The sequence below is a fragment of the Betta splendens genome, chromosome 21 (genome assembly GCF_900634795.4).
Source record: "Betta splendens chromosome 21, fBetSpl5.4, whole genome shotgun sequence".
In the NCBI taxonomy this organism is placed as follows: Eukaryota; Metazoa; Chordata; class Actinopteri; order Anabantiformes; family Osphronemidae; genus Betta; species Betta splendens.
In genome coordinates, this window is record NC_040899.1 from 3,638,208 (window position 1) to 3,659,631 (window position 21,424).

Sequence of the window (21,424 nt, forward strand, 5' to 3'; positions counted from 1 at the left end):
GATTAAATAACATCAGATTATGTTCATTTATCAGGAAATCTACATTGTGAAATATAATATCAAGGCACTCACTTTATTTTCTATAACTTGCATTACCTGTATTTATTCAAACTTCAACACATAACACCAATATGCTACATGAATATCCAATGATGACAGAAGAGAAAACATATGCTTCACTCTAATAAAGCTACATGAAATTGCAGTAACAGTAACTAATTTAACCTGAGGTAAGAAAACAAATATCTCATCTCATTCATTCATCACTCACATAAACAGAATCGCAATAAGCAAAACCTAAGTATAGACAAACAAGTAAAGCAGTATATAGATATGTATTTTGCAAACATAAGTTGTGTTATAATTTCAAAGAATAAACATATTTAGGATTTTCTCTTTTCTGACCAATTTTGGAGCAACAAATGAAACCTTTCTAATATCAAGTGGATTAAATCACTTAGTAGCAGCTCATATCTTAGTGAACATATAATATTCCAATACCGTGTTTTAAAGCAGAAAAGAAACCACTGGACAAAGTAAGGCAGGACACACAACACAGAAACTCTAAGGGGGTAAAAACGGTTCTCATTAGCTCAGATTAAAGGGGATTTATCATTTTTAAATTACCCCAAACCTTAAACTGTGTTGATCAGCTAGACTGTTATCAGTGGTTTTGACAGCATCTTCTCATTTTTTAACATCTCAGACACCAAAAATGATCCTAAGATCAGCCAGGGAAAGCTTGGTCAAAGTGCTTCCTGTTCCTGACAGCACGTTGTGGGCCAGCTCCTTCTTCTTTGCCTGCAATGTGGAAATCTTCTCCTCCACTGTGTCATCACACATGAACCTGGAAACACATGCATTAGAAAAATGGAAATAAACTTTTAATCTCTTTACAGGAATTTGAGATGCTTTAGGTAACTTGGTCTGATGCAGCAATGTTCTGATGATTCATTACCTGTGGATGGTGACATCCTTTCTCTGCCCAACTCTGTAGATTCGGTCACATGCCTGATCCTCTAAAGCTGGGTTCCTGTCAGTGTTCAGCATTTAGTACAGGATTAGAAGCATTTCAGATTCTGTGTTGTTTTTGTTACTAGTCACTTCAAAACAGGGACCACAGTTTAAACTGAACGAAAAGTCAGGGCATCACGAGTAAGTTAAATTAAAAATGCCAAAAGCAGCTACAGAGTTTGGTTTTGTGAATGCCAGCGTGTCTCACCAGTGCATGTCAATGAGAAACAGATGATTTCCACCAATGAGATTGAGTCCAACACCTCCAGCACAAAGTGAAACCAGCATCACCTTTATCAGAGAGCCAGAAATTAGTAGGAATTCTACTTTCACAATCTGTTGATTTTGAATTGTTGAGTTTGTATCTTCATTTACCTGTGGTCCTTTAGGGTTAGTGTTGAATTCTTCCACCAGGTCCATCCGACGTTTGGGGTTGACCGTACCATCAATAACGCCGTATCTCAGGCCCAATCTCTTCAGATGAACTGCAACAATGTGCAGCATGCTGGTCCACTGGGACACGATCACACTATGCATTGTCAGCCAGAAGGGGACACGTGGATTACACAGCAGTACATTTCTATTATTAAATCAGTAGTCAGAGCAGCCACTGAGTGAACTAAATAAAATAAAATAAATTTTAGGAAATACCCAGAAAAACAACATTAATTTTACCTTTTCTGATCGCTATCCTTGTGTTTGATTGCCTTCAGCTCTGTCATAATGGCAGAAATCTAGACAGAAGAATTTGTTCATGTTGAAAATTTCAAAATAAAACCTGTCCCACTAAAGGTTTCAACTACTCATAAGATGAGAAATGCTTCAGTGCAGGGCATGTCTTTCGCATCCTGATCTGAAAGGTTTGTTTGCTCCATTTTTCAAAATCAATTCAACATTCCCAATAAACAGCCTTTTATTTCCCACAAATAGGCAGCAACACACTGCGGTATATTTTTGTTCTATGACACAACCTCTAAAGCATGATCATAGGCAATAACAGCTAAACCGATTGCTGTAAAACCACCACTCGTGCTGCCAAATCTCTTTACCCACAGCTTCTTCTTGCACATGAAAAGGCTATAACTAATGGCATTATGGACCTTTAGCTTCACTGCCCTCCAGTGGAGACTGCTAAGAACTACAACAACAAAGAACTCTAAACAAGTCACATGATGTTGTAAAACTTAATAGGATCCCTTAGCAAATCAAATTAAAAGCAAAATAATGCATGTAGTGTGCTGACCATGCTGAATGCCCACCTTGGTGCTCTCACTGGTATCCTCAAACAGCTTTGAGGGGAAGCGAGTGCCATTAAGGGCCACAGTGTCTTTGGGGTCAGGGCCTGATGGTGCAGGGCTGGAGGAGAGTGACAAAGCGTTGAGCTGCTCCTCCAGAGACAAGACAATCCCATCGCCCTGCAGCTCTGATGAGTCCAGAGTCTGAGATAATAGAAAAGGGGAAAAATATGTGAGCATTTCTAATTAAGGTTAAATCTGCGATCTGAAGCTGGTGGTGTCTTGGCAGTGTGGATGTATGTGAATGCCTTTTTAAGGAGGGACAGGTGACAGCAGCACTGTCTGAGTCGCAGCAACAGGGAGAGGATGTGGACGGTGCTGGACACCTGCTGGGCCGGTTTGGAATTCGATACAGCAGGGTCGGCCTGGGACATACCAAACTCTTGTGCCACTGGAGAGGAAAGTCATAGGCACAGGCATGAGGTACATCAAAGGCAAAGCCCATTATATACACACACAACACTTGTCAAAAGGTATCATCTCGCTAATCTTCCTACAAATTAGTGAGAGAAGGATGAGATTTAGCAATAAATGAGCTAAAACAGTAAAACACCAGTCACACCTGCAAGAAGAAGGTAGAATAAGGACTAGCGGATATCTGACCTTTGTCAAAAGGGTTGGAACCAGACGGTTTCCCCTTGTTCAGGTCATTTCCGTCGTGTCTTTTCAGGTAGTTCTGCAGAGTGGATCTAAGACAAAAATGTACAAGTTGAATCCTTTATTTCGTTTAAACATCTAAGTTAAATACAGAATAAGACCCCATAAGAAAACTGTGAGGCTATTATAGTAATTACCCATTATTAAAATAGAAACATACTTCATTTCCTACTAATCTAAAAGGATCTTAGAAAATAATAGAGGAGAAGGCACAATATACATTTTGCATGAACGTCTAAAAGAAGTAAAAATGAACTAAGTTACCTGGACTGGTCAAAGACCACATCATACACAGCCTTCTCATCCTCTGAAAGTTTGATGCGATGCACCTCGCAGGTCCGATCAGGAAGAGAGACCTGAAAACATTTCAGGTCAGGATCAATAGTAAACGCCACAAAAGCGTGTGCTTGCTATAAGGTTAACTATGCGTACCAATGGTTTCCCTGTGGAGTCCAGCTGGTCTTTGGTTCGCCGGAGCAGCAGAGTCCTCGTCAGGATGTTGAGTCTCTCTCTGCCTCGTTTAGAGCCGTTGTCTACTTGAGCTTTCCATAGTTTGTACTCGTCAAACGGAGCACAATGCAGAAACCTGACAAACAGAGGTGGGCAGTGAACACTCAAGCTTGACTACATACTCCATAGTGCTTCTCCAAGGTTGGGACATGTGTTAGGGTCTTACTTGAGCAGTGAGTACATGTCCAGCAGGTTGTTCTGGATGGGTGTACCAGTGACCGCCCAGCGGGAACGAGCCCTCAGCCTACACACTGCCATGGAAGTCTGCACTTTGGGGTTTTTTATGTTGTGGGCTTCATCGAGAACCACACGGGACCAGGCCACTCGCAGCAGAGGCGCGGAGCCTGAGGGCTGAGAGAAGAAATGACAAAGACGAATTAGGCAATAGTTTCTGGCCTTAGCACTGCAGCCGAAAACTGCTGCTGAAGTCGTGAATACAAGATGTGTACCACATCGTCAGCATCTGTCACGGGCTTCTCAGCCTCCTCCTTCTGGACAGGAACCTCCTTAGATACTAAACTGTATGTCGTCACAACCACGTCATACTCAGCCAAGCTGGGGTGAAGACAGAGAACAGATTAGAATAAGATAACAAAAAGTTAGCTAGTTAGTTAGTTAGTTAGTTAGTTAGTTAGTTAGTTAGTTAGTTGTGTTTTGTCTGTCAACAAAACTGGTGTAACTACAGCTTCAAAAGTGAAAACCATAATGATGGAAACATGTGAAGGCTTTCATGGTTGTCTCACAGTTTGGCACTTTTCTCTCGGTTGGGCCCGTGGTATAGGTACACTGTGAGCTTCCCTGCCTTCACGTGCTTCTCAATCTCCTTCTTCCAGTGGTGGATCAGGGAGGCAGGGCAGATGATCAGTGTTCCTCCAGAAACCACAAGGCTGGAGTCTGGATGACGACAAAAAACAAAAAAGGCACATTTAACTTAGACTGCATTTGATCGGACGGTACTAAGGTAAATTCACTCACCGGTTTTGGAGAGCCATTTCTCCAGCTTCTTCTCTTCCTTTTTATCATCTTTCTCTTTTGCCTTGGAATTCTTAGCCAGTATGAGAGAAATGATAGTCAGTGTTTTTCCCAGGCCCATGTCGTCCGCTAATAAAAACAAAACCAAAAATGATTAAATAAAAACTATATAGTGAAGCTTCATTTAAACGACACTTCATTTATCAGTGTGTAAGTGCTTAAAAGCCAAAGGAGTCAAGACTGTGGGCCTACCCAAAATTCCTCCACAGGGATTCTGGGCTTCTCTCCAGAGCAGCCAGGCCAAAGCTCTTTTCTGATGAGCCAATAGTTGCACCTGATCAAGCAACGATAAGACGACTGCATTAAGGTCAAGAGGATTTTAAGAGGAGCTCTGTCCCTGTCATAAAGTCAAGTAAGTGGATGGAATGTCTGAATCTGAATCTCAAAATCAACAAATGATTTAAATCATTCCATGGGGTTTGTAAATGTGTGATTAGGTGTGTCAGATATCTCCATGTGAAGGTAAAACCAGACTATTAATTACAACCTTGATGCCCTTAGGGTCTGGGGCTTCAGTCTCAGGGTCAGGACAGGACTCAAGGGATTTATGTAAGTGGTCAATGGCCTCGCAGGTGGCGTTTTTTACTGCCAGTAGACGGTCCTCAGTCATCCGTCCACCATAAAAGGCCTGGTTTGCTGTAAATATTAAGCACTTGGCATTAGGATACTTATATAAATATAAATAATGCAATACAGCACCAAATACTAGACGGTATCATGGAGCCTACCTCCATACATCTGGTTGTGACCCTGGCTTAACTGTATACCCAGGGACCTGGAGGCTTGGTGCTGGGAGGAACCTGGGGCTGGAGGAGCAGGGAGCAGTACAGTGCCACCCTGTCGGCAGAATGGGTTGACCTGGCTGCTACATGGACCAATGTCGCTGCTGCTGCATTCTCCCTCAGACTCTAGGAAATGGGTTGGAATATTAAATTTGCAGGTCTTAGTGGTGTTCTTCACATATCTGAAGTGCTGTCATCCTGGGAATTTTCACTGTAAATTGCTCTGATAATTAGCAGCTGGAGTGATGCTTTGTAAATGAAGAGGAATTAAATTGTTGAAATGCGATCGTTACCAAGCTGAGAAGCAGCATTGAGGCTCAGAGAATCCAGTGCGTCCTCCAGCTCCTTAACCTGGGTTCTCAGTCTCTCTCCTTTATCTGGCAGAGCTTCCACATTCACTGAAGACAAAGTTGCCTTTCAGGAGAACAAATATGATAAGAGAATAGTGTCATAAAAAACTACTGACACCAAGAAACACATAAAAATATTAAACCTCTGTAATAGATTTAAAACAAAACCATATTTGATTTCTGATTCCCAAACATTGCAGTAGACAGGCCACAGGTCTGTGGTAGATTTATGATTGTCTAAACTAAAACATGTCAAGTAGATTCTAAATGAAATCAAGATCTGATAGTTAAATGCAGAGTTTGAAGAACTGACCAAATAGCTACCTGTATTTTCAAGTAGCCTCCACTCACCTTTTTCTGTCGGAGCTGTGACGTCAGCAGGCTGTGTAACCCTTTGGGATTTTGCTGCGGAACTTTGAACTTAGCAGCTGGCTGAAATCCTGGGAAATTGGTCAGTGTTTTCTGAACAGCAGTAAGAGGGGGAGTTTTCTGTGTAGCGTTCTTTACTGACACCACAATGACATCATCATCATCATCTTGTAGGTTTCTGGTGTCATTGGATTCATCTTTGTTAGATTTGGGCTTTGTGGTATCAGAGCCTCTGGAAGCCTGGGTGCTGCTGCTGGGTACAAATTTATAGGCACTCTCCCTTCCGACCGGTTTTGCTGTGATTTTATCTACTTCTTCATGCTCAGTGTGGCTCTCTTTAGCCTTCTCTTGCACCTTCTCTGCAACATTTTCCACACTCTTAGGTTTGGGGATAGTTGCGTCCTCACTTGAGACACTCTTCTTTACTTTCATTCCTGAGGGAAGTGGTTTACCTCTGTATGTATCAGATGAATTCAGCATATCTTTCTCTAGTCCTGCACCTAACATTTCATCATTTTCTTTCTGATAACTTTCTTTGTCTCCACCTTTGTGACCACTGTCTTTCTTTCCTTGCACTTTATCATCAGCTCCACCACACTGCATCGTTCTCCAATCAGACTCCTTATCTGTCTTGGCAGGGGCCTTAAAAGGATTTCGTACAGATGGCAGGCATGAGGGTTTTGCCTGGATGTGATATTTAGGGTTATGGTTTTCTTTTTCTGGCTGGAATGACAGAAGAAAACAGACATTTTAATAATGTTTATGTAAGTTGATATTTATGTACTGCTCGTGATACTGTTAGTTTGACTATGTAATAATAAAGGGGAAGTAAGCTGAAATTTGAGTACTATCTTACTGCAGTCCATGGGACATTTCCACACCATTTCCGTCCAGCTTTTTTACCTAGAATACACCTGTAGAATAACCTGGAGATAATAGAAGTTAGAGCAAATCAATAAAACTAAAGTTATTTTCTACGTTTAATCTCCAAAGTTATATGGTCTGACTTTCAAAAGAAAACTCAGCTTGTTTTGGCTCATAAACTCACATGTGGCTCTGCTGTTCTGGACTGTAGGTGAGAGCTTGGAGTTCCACCATAGAGTCTTCATGACACAGACAGTGGGATGGTGGGATGCTAGAGAAACACAGAGGCACATTATAACACCACACGTCCCAGGATACATCACATCTTTGCATTTCTTACTACACTCTTCACATTTCTATGCACAGGGGATCTGTTGAACAGAGAAAGTGTGTGACCCCAATGACGTGAATACCTGGTCATCTGGTTGAAATCACAACCTTGCTTATCAACGCAGACGTAGAAGCTCCTGCCTTTATTTGGCCCATCTTTGACGCCAGTTTTTAACATACAAACACCGCCTACACGAGGACATAGAGAACAAGATTAGGTAAATAACAAGTGTAAACTAGCTGTAGGCATGCTAGTGTTAAAAATATGTTTGCTTGTATGCTTGTTAGTTACACAGGTCATGTTACGTTATGCTAATCATTAACGGCGGTCAGCAGCCGGCACATGTAGGAGAAAATAAAACGTAAGTACGATTTGTAGAGATTTAGATAAACTTACGACATCTAACTTTTGATTTGATTTCATAAAAGTGATTAGTGACTTACCGTGAGCATCACATAAAATCTTTTCCATAGTGATGACAATTTTCGCTTAATTTCAGTTGCTTACATGTAAAGTCCTGTATTTTCAGATAGTCCAATCCCAGCCGCTTCCGGTACCGGACTGTGAGCATAAAAGTAAACGGCAAATGAGTTCATTATAAAATACGTGTGTCTATACTGAATGCAAACATAACAACGTATTTAGTAAATTCAAAATATACAAAACTAAAAATTATTATGTAATTACAATGAAATATGCGTAGTAAGGCAGATTATATTTACTCTAAAAATATTAGTGTGAAAATATTCACCCAGCAGCAATTCAACCGGATATAAAATTAAGAAAAAAAATCCCCAAATTTTACTTGAATTAAAACTCACTTATTATCTTAGAAAACAGTTTTATTTATTATAGTTTTCATATAAAAACTTTAACTTAAATAACGGTAGCAAATTACAATAACTACATCACCCAGAATGCAACGACAGGTTTGTAGTTGTTTTAACTCTCGCGGGCTTTGTTTTGATATGGCGGCAGGCTTCGAAACTTTTGTCCATTATGTGTGTGTTATTTCTGAGCAGCGCTTAATTTATCTTGTGTAACAGGTAAATCCACGTTTGTTTTGATGTGTTAACTATGTTGTTGAAATTATCGTCTTTGTAGCTGTAAGTGTTGTGTTTGTTGAAAACTTTGTGTATCGCGTACGTTAAAACGTAGCCAGCTAACAACAGACGCGTAACCTTCACCTGGAGCCTTTTAAATTAACCGAAAACCTACCTACGTTTGATCCAGCACATTAGTGTTTCGACCAGACTGAGAGATAGATTCATTGATAGATTTAATTATTGTTGTCACCGAGCGTCTTTATCATTTTCATTCCTATCTACATTAAAATTGTTTTTCTCCAAACGTCCATTGACACCGAACGCGTAGCCGGTGACATGCTAATCTTTCGCTGAACCAGACAAAGCCAGATGCTTATTATAGTAACCGTTGCAAGTGTTCGACTGTGTTATTTATGGCGTGATTAACCCTTATCTTGTCACCATAATCTGCCTTTGAAATCCAGGATTAGCGAGACCTGCCTGACAGCGCGATCATCATGTCATCTCCAGCTGAGCATCGGCTCTCGCAGACCGACTTCTTGGCCCGGTGGATGCCAAGTAGCACCAGAGCCGGGGTGATCCTGAACCCTTGCCCGGACTTGTCCGGGTCCCTGCAGCACATCTCTGTGGGATCCGTGCCACTTGAGCCAAACGACTCATTCGCCTCCGACTTCGCCCCTTTGCCTACGTCCGCAGACAGCAGCTGTGTTAATGTGGATCGTTGTTCACTGGTGCCGGGAGGAGAGGGCCCTGGTGCGGCTACACCAGTGAATGGTCCCTGTGCTGTTTCCACAAGGTTGTCCAGCGGACAGGTGGACAGTCTGTATGAGATGACAGGCAAAACGAAGGACACACCCCTCATGATGAAACTAGAGCAGGTATGGATATTTTTACATTTCAGAGTATTCCAGATAGCCACTTACCTGAACAGATACCTTGATGTGGTGTGTTGCTACTGAGAATGTGTATTTACAGTGCCCAGCTCAAAGACATCTGTTGATTTTTTTTAAATTTATATATTTTAATTTCATTTTTTATTATCATTATGATAATTCCACCAAATTATCATAATAATAATAATTCAACCAAATAAAAATGTTTTATTGTATAGAATTGTTAGATGTGTTTTGTCATTTGTGAGCTTTAATCCTTTAATCCATTCTAGTGTAGTGTTTCTGATATGTCATTAAAGTCTGGGTAAGAGAAGCTTATTTAAGTGTAATGTTTTGTATTGTTGTTCAGCTAAAAAAATGGCAACAGCACATGCAGGAGCAGCTGAAAGCTCATCAGCTGGAGGAGCTGCTTTGTCTTCAGGAGGAGCACCAGGGGCTGCTGGGAATGATGGATGCATCCCAGCACAGCACTGGGGGTAAGACAGAGAGAAGACTACGACCACACGTGTTAACTGGAATCACTTTAAATGAAGAACCTGGAGAAAAATGTGTATTTGTTTACCACAACTTCTAATTTCTGTTTTATGTGTTTACCTGGATTCACACATTGTTTCACAATACCTCAGAAGTCTCAGGAGCAGAATGGGATGAAGACTCTCTACATCCCCAAGTGAACCCAACTGTAAACTTCCCTTTAGTCCCACAAGGCTCCCAGTGCATCCTTGAGCAGGAGCGGCATCTCTCAGCGGGACAGGAGCAACTGCAACAATATCAGGATTATAAGGACCTGGATGACAAAATAGAGAGTAAGAAAGTGTTTTTTTTTATACATTTTAAAAATAAATCACTTTTGTGTTGAATTATAACTGTTTCCTCACAGGTGTGTGGAGGTCTAGAGGAGACGATGAAGGACAGAGTGTTGATACCAGTTTTCACAGTCATACATTAAAACCAAGTAGTACTGTGGCTATAACTAAAGACAGCAGAAAAAAAGAGGAAGACTTCAGTGACCGGTAAATCTGTCTTTGGACAATCGGAGCCAGTGAGGCGTTTACTGTTTTGTGTTTGTTGACTTATATCTACAGTATGAATGATTTATTCTCTCCAGACCGATACAGCCTGGTATTGGTGGCCAGAAGCAGACATTTGAGGAGCTGTTGGAGGAGCAGCTGAGGCTGGAGGAGGAGCGGCTAAAGTCTGCCCAGATGCAACAGGTCAAAAATTAACATTAGCGCTAATTATCAGCCAGCGTTTCTTAAACGCAGCGTGGAAAGGTTTTAATGTTCTTAAGGTCACTGTACAGGATGTGATATTGAATCATTGTAATATATAGTCGTTCCAATTTGTGCTTCTGCCTAATGGTGCTATCCAAGAAGCTTTAACATCTTAGGCCTTTAATGTAACAAACCAGATTTACATCATCTCCACATTGTTTCTCTTCACTTGAACAGTGCCAAGATGGAGTCCCTGCCATTCCTAAGAGGGCCTTTCTGAAGCGAGGCGAGGGCCTTTCCAGATTCACCAACCATCGCAAAGCTACGTTACCAAAACCAGCTGGGAAGAAAGACCTCAAATCACAACCCAAAGCCAAAGTTGTCACTCGCAGTAACTCTGAACCAGCCTCTATCCAGAGAAGTGGCATAAATTCAAACCAGCGGTTTCCTGTTCAGCGTAAAACAGCCACACTCAACAAGGAGAACCAACTTAGAGGGAGCAGTTCATTACCGCAGGACATCACAGTTGAGAGTAAGATGGTTCAAGCTAAAGTTCTAGGTAGTCATCAAAGGCAAAACACAGCAGCGCCAGTGCCAATTCAAACTGACCCAGAGGATAAACAAACCAAACAACATGAGCTGGGACAAGGGAAGGAGGCGAATAACATAAAAACAGGTCCTGCTGCCCGGACTGCGATAAAACCTAAGGTTCACAACATGCAACCGAATCCTGTAACCAAACAGGTGGGCACGCTGGGAGAACCAGAGAATCAGAGGAATTCTGCTCAAGATAAAAGATGGTCTAGAGCAGAGTCAGTAGAGAGAAGCAGAGTCCCACAGGACCTGTATGAGTTGTCGTTCCAGGAGAAGCTCCATCGCTGGGAGTGCAACCAGCAGCTTGAAAGCATGGAGCTGGGAGAGTTTGAGCTGCTGGAGCAGGCGGCTGAGGAGCTGTCCTTCTCATCCAACTCCTCCTTCGTCATGAAGGTGCTCACTGCTCTTTGCACTGTATTAAGGCATATAACACAATTATAGTGAAAAACATGAAGGTGAACCTTGTCTTGTAACTGCAGGTTCTTCAGATGGACCGGCAGCACAGACTACAGGCTGCCAGGGGGCTTCACCAGCGGCGACTCTCTTCAACTCCCATCAAGGCACCTCCCAGGGAGGTGCTGCGGAGGCGTAGTACTGATGGTTGGCAAAGTAAAAGCACTTCTGTCAAATCAGAAGGATTTTTGGTGCAGAAACCAGAGGATACTTTTAAGAACAACGAGAGGATGGAGGTCAAGGAAGGAGTGTACGGAGGCAAAGATGAGTGCTCAGATCAGGGAGGGGCGGTCAGCACAGTTGTGTTTCCAGGCACCCTGTGCTTTCCTGAACACTCTAACCCACCGTACGATAAGCAGTCGTACCAGGACGAGGGCAGCTGTAGAGATGTGACACAGGATGATGATGACGACGATGACGATGCTGATGCTGATGCTGATGATGGTGGTGAGACAGACAGTGTCCTCAGCAACACTGTGGTAGAGGACAAAGGCGGGCAGCAGGTTGTGTTTGATGATGACGACACATGGAACGACCTGGAGGACACGCCGGTGGCCCTGGACAGTGACAGTTCAGTAGGGACTTCAGTTTCCACGGCAACCGCCGGTAGCATCTCCCCACAGGTGCGACCTTTGCTGAGAAAGGTTGCAGGGAGCAAAGTTGTGGAGATGGATAGAGTCACAGTGTCTGCCAACCCCGAACCACATCCTCCTCCTGCCTCCCAGCTCATGACGAGACTGTTCCCCTCACTAAAGCCAAGAACCCAGAGGGAACCACAGTTTCTTCCTCCTGCCCATCCAGTAGCAGCTGAGCCCAAAAAGACCGTAGAGGAGACAGGTGAGGCAAGAGCGAAAAATACAGCCCAGTATTTTTATTCTGCATGACCTCAGGTAGTTTTAACAGACCAGTTATGCTGACAGTTAAATTTGCACCTACAAACACAGACTTGCTGATTCTGTTTCCTGAGGCCGTTTAGGATTTTGTTGGTGGGCAATTCTTTAGATTTTTGCATGTGTTTCTTGTCTCCAGGCCAGCAGGTCCACTCCACAAAGCTGAGGGAGCGACTGGCTGAGCTGGAGATTGAGATTGAGAGATTTAAGAAGGCAAATGCTGCGCTCACCAAGCTGCAACAGGAAAACCAGGAAAAACAGGAAGAGCTCAGGTGACTGATTTTGCATGTTCAGTGTTGCCTTTTCAAAAGAAGTTGACATTTTTATTTTGTCTTTGGTGAAGGTTTACTGGATTTTCTGAATTAGTCAGTAAGGATTCATTTAGGATTCAAAATTAATGAATACATGCAAAAATCCTTAGTTCAGAGTTCATTGGTCCCTGTTTTACTTTGTAGGAAGGAGCATTTGGAGTTTGAGCAGATGAAACTGCAGGAGATGGCCAAGTTTGAAGAGTACAAGAAGGAGGAGAACAGGAAGCTGCAAAAGGAACGCAAGCTGTTTGAGAAGCATGCGTCGGCCGCCAGAGCCATTCCTGACAAGAAGGGACGAGAGGAGATCCAGGTGGGAGTCAGCACTAACTCAACCACACAGAGATTCCTATTATTTCAATAATGTTTTTGTGGACATGAGTGAACGCGCCTAATTGGCTAGTTCCTAAAACCGCATCCCTCCCATGTGTGCTCTCCGCCAGGCACTGAAGCAGCAGGTGAGCTCCCTGCAGGAGGAGCTGAGGAGCAAAGAGAGTCGCTGGGCCGCCACCCACAGCCGTCAGCGGCAGCAGATCAGCTTCTTCAGCCAAGAGAACAGTTCTCTCCGGGAGGAGGTATTTACCCGTTTAGCCCTAATATGAAAAGGTGCTTTGTGCCTAGATCTGGACCAACTGCACCAGCAGCATCTTTCCTCCACACAAGCAATTGTTCCCTAGTGTGAACATTTTCTTAAAAATTTCAGAAAGCATCTTTGAGCTTTGGCAAATGACCTTACTGTTACTATTATACTATTTATATAAAATCTGTTTATTTTTAGATCCGAACGTTGGAAAAACTTCATATCAGTTTGAAGAAAAACCCTGTTGGTGCAGAGAAGAACATGAGGGACAGACCCAGTTTGTCGTCTGTGACCAAAGCAGTGAAATTTGCTGTAAGTATAATATGATCCTGATTTCCTGACTGGACTGAAATTGAACATTAATTAAACTGTCTTGTTTTCAGAGTCCTCTTGACTCCAGAGGAGGCGGCGGCAGCAGCAGCAGCAGCAGCCCCCCACTGAGCAGCAGGGACAGCCAGGGAGGCACAGGCACAGGTACAGAGACGGCACATAACCATTCCTGAGCTTCAGGGTTCCACGCAAACCTCTAGCAATAACAGCAAATGTTAGTTTACCTCCAACCTCAGCATTAGTCTCTACCGTTAGTTTAATGAACAGTTCAGTAACGGCAGCACTGTTTTATCAGTTGTTCTCAGTGTTTCATTGTTTTCATTTTCAGTGGGAATGAAAAGCAGCTTGAGGAGGCCGTCAGGCTCCTCAACCGCGTTGCCTGGCAGGAAGACAGAGGAGCAGCCGCGGCCCGCTAACGAGAGTCCGGAAGAACCGGCGAAGCAGGACCGCTCCAGCAGCTGTTCTCCAGTAAGAGACACAGGCCCGGTTCAGAACGGATTAGTGGGTTCCCAGGCCTGGCCTGCTGCTGCCTCTGCTCATGTCTGATCATTCGCTGACTTTCTGTAGGAAAGAGACCTTCCCACTGAACCAGAGCCCAGTGAAGTCTGTGAAGAACCAGAATCCGTCCAGGAGGTCATAACTCACCCTGATGGGAAGGTGAAAAAGATTCTGTTCAGTTTTTCAGTACTTCTTCCCACAATATGGGCATAAACCAAGTACCGTAATACTTTTACAACCCTTTCACTCAGACTCCTGCTCTTTGTGGTTTGGGTCATGGTTCACCAGATAGCTGCCAATGATGGCAAATACTATTCAAAAGGATTTATTTGCATAAATTATTTAGGAAATAGCTTCTTACTTTTACTATTTTATCGGCTTAGTGTACAGTAAATTTGGACCTTAAATGTACGTAGATTCTGCCCAAGTAACTAAACATTTTCGAAGATGGTCGATACTCAATGCTTCTCTGACATTTATATGAAATAGAAAATACTGACTGATAATGAGCTCGAGGCTGGTGACTCAGCTCTGGTCCTTCTGGTGCATTCAGACAGAGAAGGTCCTGGTTGGCGGCAGGCGCCTGATCATCTTCCCCAACGGGACCAAAAAGGAGGTTTCAGCAGATGGACTCACAGTGAAAGTCACCTTCTTCAACGGAGACACGAAGCAGATCTCAGCCGACCAGACAGTGGTGAGACTTATCCTTAGAACAAGTGTATGCAAAATTCCCAAATCTGTCAACAACAAATCATCCACATCCTTCACTTAACATTAACCAAGGGTGAGAGGTGGTAGACTCTGACCTGCTTCAGGCAGGAGAACTTGGCAGGAGTCTGATATCAAACTATCTGATGAACTTCTTGTCTCTGCCCAGATCTACTACTACGCTGATGCCCGGACCACACACATCACATACTCAGACGGCATGGAGGTGCTGCACTTCCCCAACAACCAGACAGGTGAGAGCAGATGAATGCTGGAAGATTATAGTCACTAGTGGTGATCGTCATGCGTAACCAGCACCGTTAAGATTACTCAGGATCATTCATATTAAATTGTTTTCTGTTTGCTTCAGAAAAGCATTTCCCAGACGGACGCAAGGAAATTACATTTCCTGACCAGACTGTGAAGAACCTGTTCCCTGATGGGAGGGAGGAGAGTGTGCTGACGGACGGGACCGTCATCCAGGTCAACCCGTGAGTACGACCTCTACTGTCCAAATGGAGACAGGAGTGCTACTCCTCACATGCTAATACACTTAGGAAGCCACAGAACTGAACTGACATGTTCTTTCATTATTCAAGCGACGGCACCAAAGAGATCCTGTTCAACACGGGCCAGAAGGAGATCCACACCGCTGAATACAAGAGGAGGCAGTATCCAGACGGCACCACGAAGACGGTGTACAGCGACGGCCGCCAGGAAACCCGTTACCCCAACGGGCGACTCAGGGTTAAGGACAAAGATGGGAACGTAACGTCAGACAGCAGAGCGTAAAACGCCCAGATGTTTTTACTCAACTGCTTCAAGTATGAATTTTGTAAAGCCACATGGTGAACGTGGCTGACAATGACATGTACAAGAGAAATACTTGATTTGTGACGTTTACACTTCCACTTAACTCCTGCATATAACGAACTTCTGAAACTGGAGTGTAAAGGGTTTATTTGCAATCATTTAAATTTGTAAAAATGTTAAATACATATTTATTAGTTGCTTGTATATTTTTGTAAAATAAATTTTTTTCTAGAAATGAGTCTTTAATTTGATGTTTGTGTACACATTGCAGTTGAAGCTCCTGTCAATTACAAAGAAGACACTGAACTGGTAAATATCAGAATACTTTAATCCACATGTCCTCGTCTCAAACCAATTAAAGCAAATAAAGTTTCTGTTAGAGCTCACTCTACCACAGCAGCCAAGATCGTATGTAAAACAAAATCACTGCTTTATGGGAACAATGAAAGTAAATACTAACCCAACGTAAAATCTCGGGGCCAGTAAAAACTAAAAGCAGCAGTAAGAGAATTCAATTAAGATGACTACAAACAGAACGATGTGAAACCTGGAACAACACAAGCTAGTTGGACCTGCAACATATAACTTTAGCTCAGACAACTATAATACAAATTCACAATTGTCCCCACTGTGGCACTCCAAGGTAATAGTCTTCTTAATCCGCTTCATTCCAGCTCAGCCAATCCACTCTGCACCAGAGGCAGGTGGACCAACTCCCCATCACTGTTGTAAAGCTGCACCTTGAGCTCTGGCTCCGTCGACTGAATAGAAAAAAAACATGGAGTCGTGTACAAGCACTGAACAGAAGGTCAGACACTACAGTGGTCTGTGCGTTTCCTACCACAACCAAAGCTGTGATGTGGCTGTGCAGCAGGTCGATCATGTCCATCGCAGCCTTCACACTCCACGCCGGGCTGTAGGTCAACACGTTTTCCTCAGTGTTGACTCTCGGAGCCTTGAAGCCGACAACTTTGACCTTAAGTGCCCGCAATGGGAACTGCAGCATTTTGCCTGGCATCTGACGCAACCTGACAGAACGAGGCCAAACCAACACACAATGAGCGCAGTCGACAATTTACCTTTACACAGAAACAGACATTAAGTCTTTCAAACCAGGTCCAGTCGACTATAAGAATGAAACTGACTGCGAAGTTTGTAGAATTCTTACTTGCTGGTGGGCAAAGTGTCATGGGAGCCAAAGTCAACATGCTGGACCAGGATCATGACTGGCTCCACGCTGGTGACACTGACCAGCCTGGCCCGATAATATTTCCCATCACTGTATTCCGCCAGACACGGACTGCCTGGAGAGAAGTGAGTGAGTCTGGGCAGACTGTCGATGTTTTCGTTGAGTGTAGTCAGAGCTTCATCCAAAGTCTCTCCCTCCACCTCCACCTCGTAGGTTCCGCTCAAAGGCCACAAGAACAGCTGCAAAACACCAGAACAAAGTGTAAACAGACAATGTGTATGTAGCAAAAGCATTTCATTTGTTGGTTCTCAGCTGAGTTCAGTCGTCAGAAAACCGGTGCTTTAGTAGTTACCTCGTTGGGGGTGCACAGATGCTTCACTTTCACCTGAAACTGCTCTCCCTTCTGGGGCAGATTAGGGAAGACAAAGGGCCCCAGCACCAGCTCCTCTGTGATCCTCAGATCCTGCAAACAGAATCAGTGGTAATACTTTAAGACTTGGCTAAAACCTCATGTGTGTGTTATACCTCAGTGTTGATGTCCCACTCATCCAGAAGAGGTGGAAGAGAAATCCCGGGCCGTTCCTGCAGAGAGAATCCGGCTGCCCTGAGTAAATTATGACAGCACTGCTTCAACAAAACAACAACACGCAAACCTTCTTTGCTGCAGCACTCTGGTCCATTAAGGCGTGTTCATAGTGACACAGGATCCTGCTGAGACTAATTCCATCCAGAAAGAGCTCAACTGTGATAGGTCTTCTGGGATCAGTAGGCAGCTCCTAGTGTGTGAACACAACAATTAAACTACCTGACTATTAAAACTACAGCTGTAACTCAACTCAAATATCGTTATGAATTAATCTACCAATTATTTTTACAACAATTTTAGAAACCTGACAATACACCACTATACGACACAGTGGAAGGACCGATTATAACCAACATCCATTTTCATTCAGATGTGATACGTTAATTATCGGAGTGTGATTTTTACCATAACTTGCATGTCCACACAGCAATTCAGCACCGCCCTTCTCATTAAGGCTACTGCATCTGGCTGCCACTTACCACCCACCTAAAGACAAACACACAACAACCCAAAGGTAATGAGCTACATTAATAGGCTCCTTGGCTTCTATGAACTGATAAATACACAAACACAGCCTCTTACAGGGTTGATGGCGTGCAGCTGACAGGGCATACAGAGCTGAGGGACATCGTCACACAGCAGCATGGGGTACACGTGTACCACTGGTATGTTCTCTATCAGCCCATAGTCCACATATTGTACCTGTCCACACACAACCACCAAGACAAGCTTGAATTTTTCAGTCTTCTTTAAATCCCCTGTGAACAACATCACTGGATGTTTTATGAGTTTGTTTTCCAGACCTTAACGTGCCCACTCAACACCTCCAGCAGCTGTCCTCTGTACCACAACATGTCATGGCCAATGACAGCACAGCCCTGAACAGACTTCCATGTGTAGGGCTTCTGCCTGGGCAGGGCCTTCATGCTCTGCTGAATCCTCTCACAGAGCAGTTCCAGCTGATGCTCTGACACAGACAGAAGCCTCTTAATTTACAACATGCTGCTTTTACCACTTTGCTTTTAAATCGGTCATGCAGCAAAATCAATACGTCCAAGTAATGATGGCACGTTATGTGCACCTGCATCGTGTGTTCTGGCGTAAATGAGACCGTCGTCACCAACAGCAGAAACACTGATCTTGATGTGACCGTGGCTCGGCAGCTCTGGAGGGAGGTACAACGAAGTCGTCACATTCCCAGCAGACATAATGGTGCGGGGGGCGGGTTTCGGAAGAACAGCACTAAGGAAGAGTGAATGAGAAATAAGTGAAGAAGTTGCAAAGAAGTTACTTTGTGTTTTTCAAATGCAGCATTTCAAGAAAAAAACCCATCTGTGAGGAATAGGTAGTTGACAAAGTGATGTACAGACCTTGGTTTTCGTTCCTTAAGGGCGAGGCCCTCACTGGCAAGGAACTCTGCCATGTTGACAGACTGTCCAATCTTGTTAGAGCAAAACAGGGTGACGGGTACAGGGCGCTCATCTGTCAGCTCCTGGTGGCACAGACACAAATTAGGTCACAGCAGCAAAGAAAACAAAAGCAAACAAAGACAAAAAGGACGACATCAATCTGAAAGCAGTGATGTGACACAGAGACACAGAAAATATGTAAATGAAAGAAAGAGAGGAGGGTAAAACCTGGATTGTCACAGTAGCAGAGGCTCCAGTCAGGTAGTTGGAGAGCAAGTCGCAGGCTGTAGCCGTCCAGATGGAGACACCTCCTGCTGGCCTGAAAGAGAGGAGATTAGGTATTAGTATACAGACCGTAAAAAAGCAGGACAGATAAAAACCAACGTCCCATGTGTGAATAACTGCATTACCAGTTTGATGACAAGTGACTGGAAATATATACTCAGAGTTGGAACACATTTCCCCGATAGCCTGTCTTTTACTTCTGCTGAACAGACTGATAGTGTGTTCATGCGAGGTGGTGCTTGTGTGTAACCTGATGTCAGTGAGCCTGCACTCCAGCGCCAGAGATCCCACCAATGAGGATGGAAGCGGCTGCAGTTTGCTGACATGAAGCTTCACCGTGCTCCCGTGGTCACAGAGCATCACCTGGCACCAGCCAACAAAGTAAAATAAGCTGTGTTGACAAAAATATGTTCGGCTGCACTATGATAAACGTGGAAGTCTGACCTCTGCAATATCACTGGATGTGACGTCAGAGCAGATCCGTCCACGCTCCCAAACCCCGTTAATTTGAGCAGCACAGAACATGTCCACCTTCCAGGCCACATCTTGGGGCTCCAGACATCCACACTGAGCCTTCACTTGTTCACGTAACCTGCACAACACAGCAAACTTCATCAGTTTTGGTATCACACTTTATAATATGCGTGCAAGTATTTATTTGAAGATTTTTTTAACAAAGTTTAGGTTAACTGCAAACCTTTTGATCTTGGAATCATGATGGGTGAACTGGACATAGAAGCTGCTTGGTGAGTTCACATGGTTGACTTTGACTTTTAGGTCTTTGAGCTGAGCAGGGAACCTCAACTGATAGTTAACCTGCACAACGCCATTTTGTTCCAGGGCATTAACATCCTCCTGCTCTGAGCCAAGCTCAAGTGGAGAGTCCCATATGACAGAATCACCACCAGTGGGAGTGGAAGGCTCAGATTTAACTCTGCATGACAAATGTAGAAATGAAATGCTTAATGAAACTGGCCTAAATTATAAATAAAATACAAGGTGGACAAGTCTCACCCCTCTTTGAACCCGGCCAGCTGCTCACTGACCAGCAGCTCAGCTAAGTTGACCTGTGACCCATTCACACCACTCTGGAACAGTTTGACTGGTAGAGGCTCCGTCCTAGGAACCATTCCTGGGAAAAAAAACAGTACTAGCAAATATAAGAGTATTATACATACATGCTGAATACTGGACATGCACAAGCATCTCCTTTAACTCTGTGTGTGTAGCCATATAATCCATGCACATATCCCAGCTATGACTTCTACCTGTTGCCACAATAGTGACCACTTTCTTGTGAGCAAGGCTGACCAGTCTGTCTGTGCAGGCGCCACTCCAGCTCTGTTCATCCAGAGGAATCACCTCAGACAAACAGCAGTGGATTGCCTAAATAACAGAACAGAATATGTGCCAATTATATATTAAATATACTACTACACTCGGAGCAGTGGTACAAGTCATAACTTCAGTGAATAAATTGTCAGAAAAATTATGACTTCAACCAGAACAATATATTTTGCAGTATGTGTAGACTTATATAAGACAATGCTTATTTTGAAAGGAACTTTATAAATAGATCAGTGTGTTCTCACCATGGAAGGAAGGGCAAAAAACTCATCCTTGATCGTCCTTAAGTCACTGAATGGGACAACTTCTTTATTGCCAAAGTCTACATACTGCACCTCCACCTTTCCGCTCTCTTCCTGACCTAAACACACACGTTTAATGAGAAAAGGAAGTTCAACTGAAATTGGCGCAGCAGTTGCAGAATTTAGATTTTCATTTTAAGAAGACATCTAGCATTCTAAACAGGCCACATTATGCTTGGTTCTAGGTTTATATCCTAACCCCTTACCTTTCACCACAGCTCTGTGCCACATGTCATCACACAGAGCAACACAAGCTTGTCCTTCCATGGGACAGTAAACATAGTGGTCCTCTCCAGACATGGCTTTTGCATTGTAACATTCCTGGAGCTTTACTGAGAGCAACAAATACTCCATGTTGTCATCCTGGTTATCAGAAAGACAAGGGGTGAGGGAACAAAATCATTTAAATGGAGAGATGAAAAGTGATAGGCTTGTAGGTATCAAAAACTGCATTTACGGTACCAACTGAACATAGAAGTCTGCAGGGTTGTTGATGTGGGACACCACAGCACTCAGCTCTGTGTTGATCTTTGGACGGACAGGAGGATAATACAGCAGAGGAATTGTGCCCATTGACACTGGATAATAAAACCTGTTGGTGTAGAGGTGGGTGCATAATAAGAAATTCTAAATAGAAAGTTTATTTAGTTTGGATGTTGCTAATTCATTTTGTACAGATACCTTGCCACTTCAATAAAAACTAGGTACTCTCTGACAGAGAGGGGTATGTCACTGCCTTGGTTCATGGGAGTTTTCTTTAAGTCCACCAACAGTG

General features: G+C 43.5%; 2 protein-coding genes across 3 annotated transcripts in view; both read right to left on the minus strand.

Annotated features, from left to right (window-relative positions):
• Positions 1 to 59: 59 nt before the first annotated feature.
• On the minus strand, positions 60 to 9,143 carry ttf2 (transcription termination factor, RNA polymerase II). 2 transcript variants are annotated; one of them, XM_055505287.1, is made up of 24 exons: positions 8,731 to 9,143; positions 7,712 to 7,765; positions 7,287 to 7,392; positions 7,058 to 7,144; positions 6,866 to 6,935; positions 5,992 to 6,732; positions 5,584 to 5,704; positions 5,237 to 5,416; positions 4,996 to 5,144; positions 4,701 to 4,782; positions 4,452 to 4,577; positions 4,220 to 4,370; positions 3,926 to 4,031; positions 3,643 to 3,827; positions 3,399 to 3,552; positions 3,231 to 3,322; positions 2,913 to 2,998; positions 2,558 to 2,700; positions 2,274 to 2,453; positions 1,690 to 1,748; positions 1,390 to 1,543; positions 1,223 to 1,305; positions 959 to 1,033; positions 60 to 847 (listed from the first exon to the last, which is right to left on the minus strand). In XM_055505287.1, the coding sequence occupies exons 1-24, from the start codon at positions 9,110 to 9,112 to the stop codon at positions 703 to 705; spliced, it is 3,711 nt and encodes a 1,236-aa protein (XP_055361262.1). In that variant the 5' UTR covers positions 9,113 to 9,143; the 3' UTR covers positions 60 to 702. The 2 variants fall into 2 exon arrangements, with proteins under 2 accessions (XP_055361262.1, XP_028991945.1); XM_029136112.3 differs by lacking the exon at positions 8,731 to 9,143 and having other exon boundaries at positions 7,648 to 7,765.
• Positions 9,144 to 15,838: 6,695 nt separating this feature from the next.
• The window catches only part of rnf17 (ring finger protein 17), a 10,916-nt gene continuing 5,330 nt past the window's right edge, over positions 15,839 to 21,424 (minus strand). Inside the window, exons 15-35 of the mRNA XM_029136104.2 lie at positions 21,331 to 21,424; positions 21,112 to 21,241; positions 20,856 to 21,012; positions 20,593 to 20,708; positions 20,269 to 20,386; positions 20,015 to 20,132; positions 19,698 to 19,934; positions 19,445 to 19,592; positions 19,251 to 19,363; positions 18,944 to 19,034; positions 18,677 to 18,798; positions 18,388 to 18,548; positions 18,110 to 18,273; positions 17,889 to 18,008; positions 17,712 to 17,792; positions 17,374 to 17,496; positions 17,246 to 17,302; positions 17,073 to 17,183; positions 16,700 to 16,959; positions 16,373 to 16,559; positions 15,839 to 16,292 (exon numbers count right to left, since the gene is read on the minus strand). The exon at positions 21,331 to 21,424 is cut by the window's right edge and continues 94 nt beyond it. Coding sequence (XP_028991937.1) covers positions 16,197 to 16,292; positions 16,373 to 16,559; positions 16,700 to 16,959; positions 17,073 to 17,183; positions 17,246 to 17,302; positions 17,374 to 17,496; positions 17,712 to 17,792; positions 17,889 to 18,008; positions 18,110 to 18,273; positions 18,388 to 18,548; positions 18,677 to 18,798; positions 18,944 to 19,034; positions 19,251 to 19,363; positions 19,445 to 19,592; positions 19,698 to 19,934; positions 20,015 to 20,132; positions 20,269 to 20,386; positions 20,593 to 20,708; positions 20,856 to 21,012; positions 21,112 to 21,241; positions 21,331 to 21,424 — 2,804 coding nt within the window. The 3' untranslated portion in view covers positions 15,839 to 16,196. The remainder of the gene's footprint in view (positions 16,293 to 16,372; positions 16,560 to 16,699; positions 16,960 to 17,072; positions 17,184 to 17,245; positions 17,303 to 17,373; positions 17,497 to 17,711; positions 17,793 to 17,888; positions 18,009 to 18,109; positions 18,274 to 18,387; positions 18,549 to 18,676; positions 18,799 to 18,943; positions 19,035 to 19,250; positions 19,364 to 19,444; positions 19,593 to 19,697; positions 19,935 to 20,014; positions 20,133 to 20,268; positions 20,387 to 20,592; positions 20,709 to 20,855; positions 21,013 to 21,111; positions 21,242 to 21,330) is intronic.

Excerpts from the sequence above, each read along its gene's own strand:
- ttf2 (XM_055505287.1), bottom strand. The coding sequence starts at position 9,112 with ATGAGGGGTGTGTCCTTCGTTTTGCCTGTCATCTCATACAGACTGTCC. Across the intron at positions 4,032-4,219 it reads CGAGAGAAAAGTGCCAAACT|CTTGGCTGAGTATGACGTGG; the intron begins GTGAGACAACCA and ends TCTTCACCCCAG. Across the intron at positions 1,306-1,389 it reads CTAACCCTAAAGGACCACAG|GTGATGCTGGTTTCACTTTG; the intron begins GTAAATGAAGAT and ends TCTCTGATAAAG.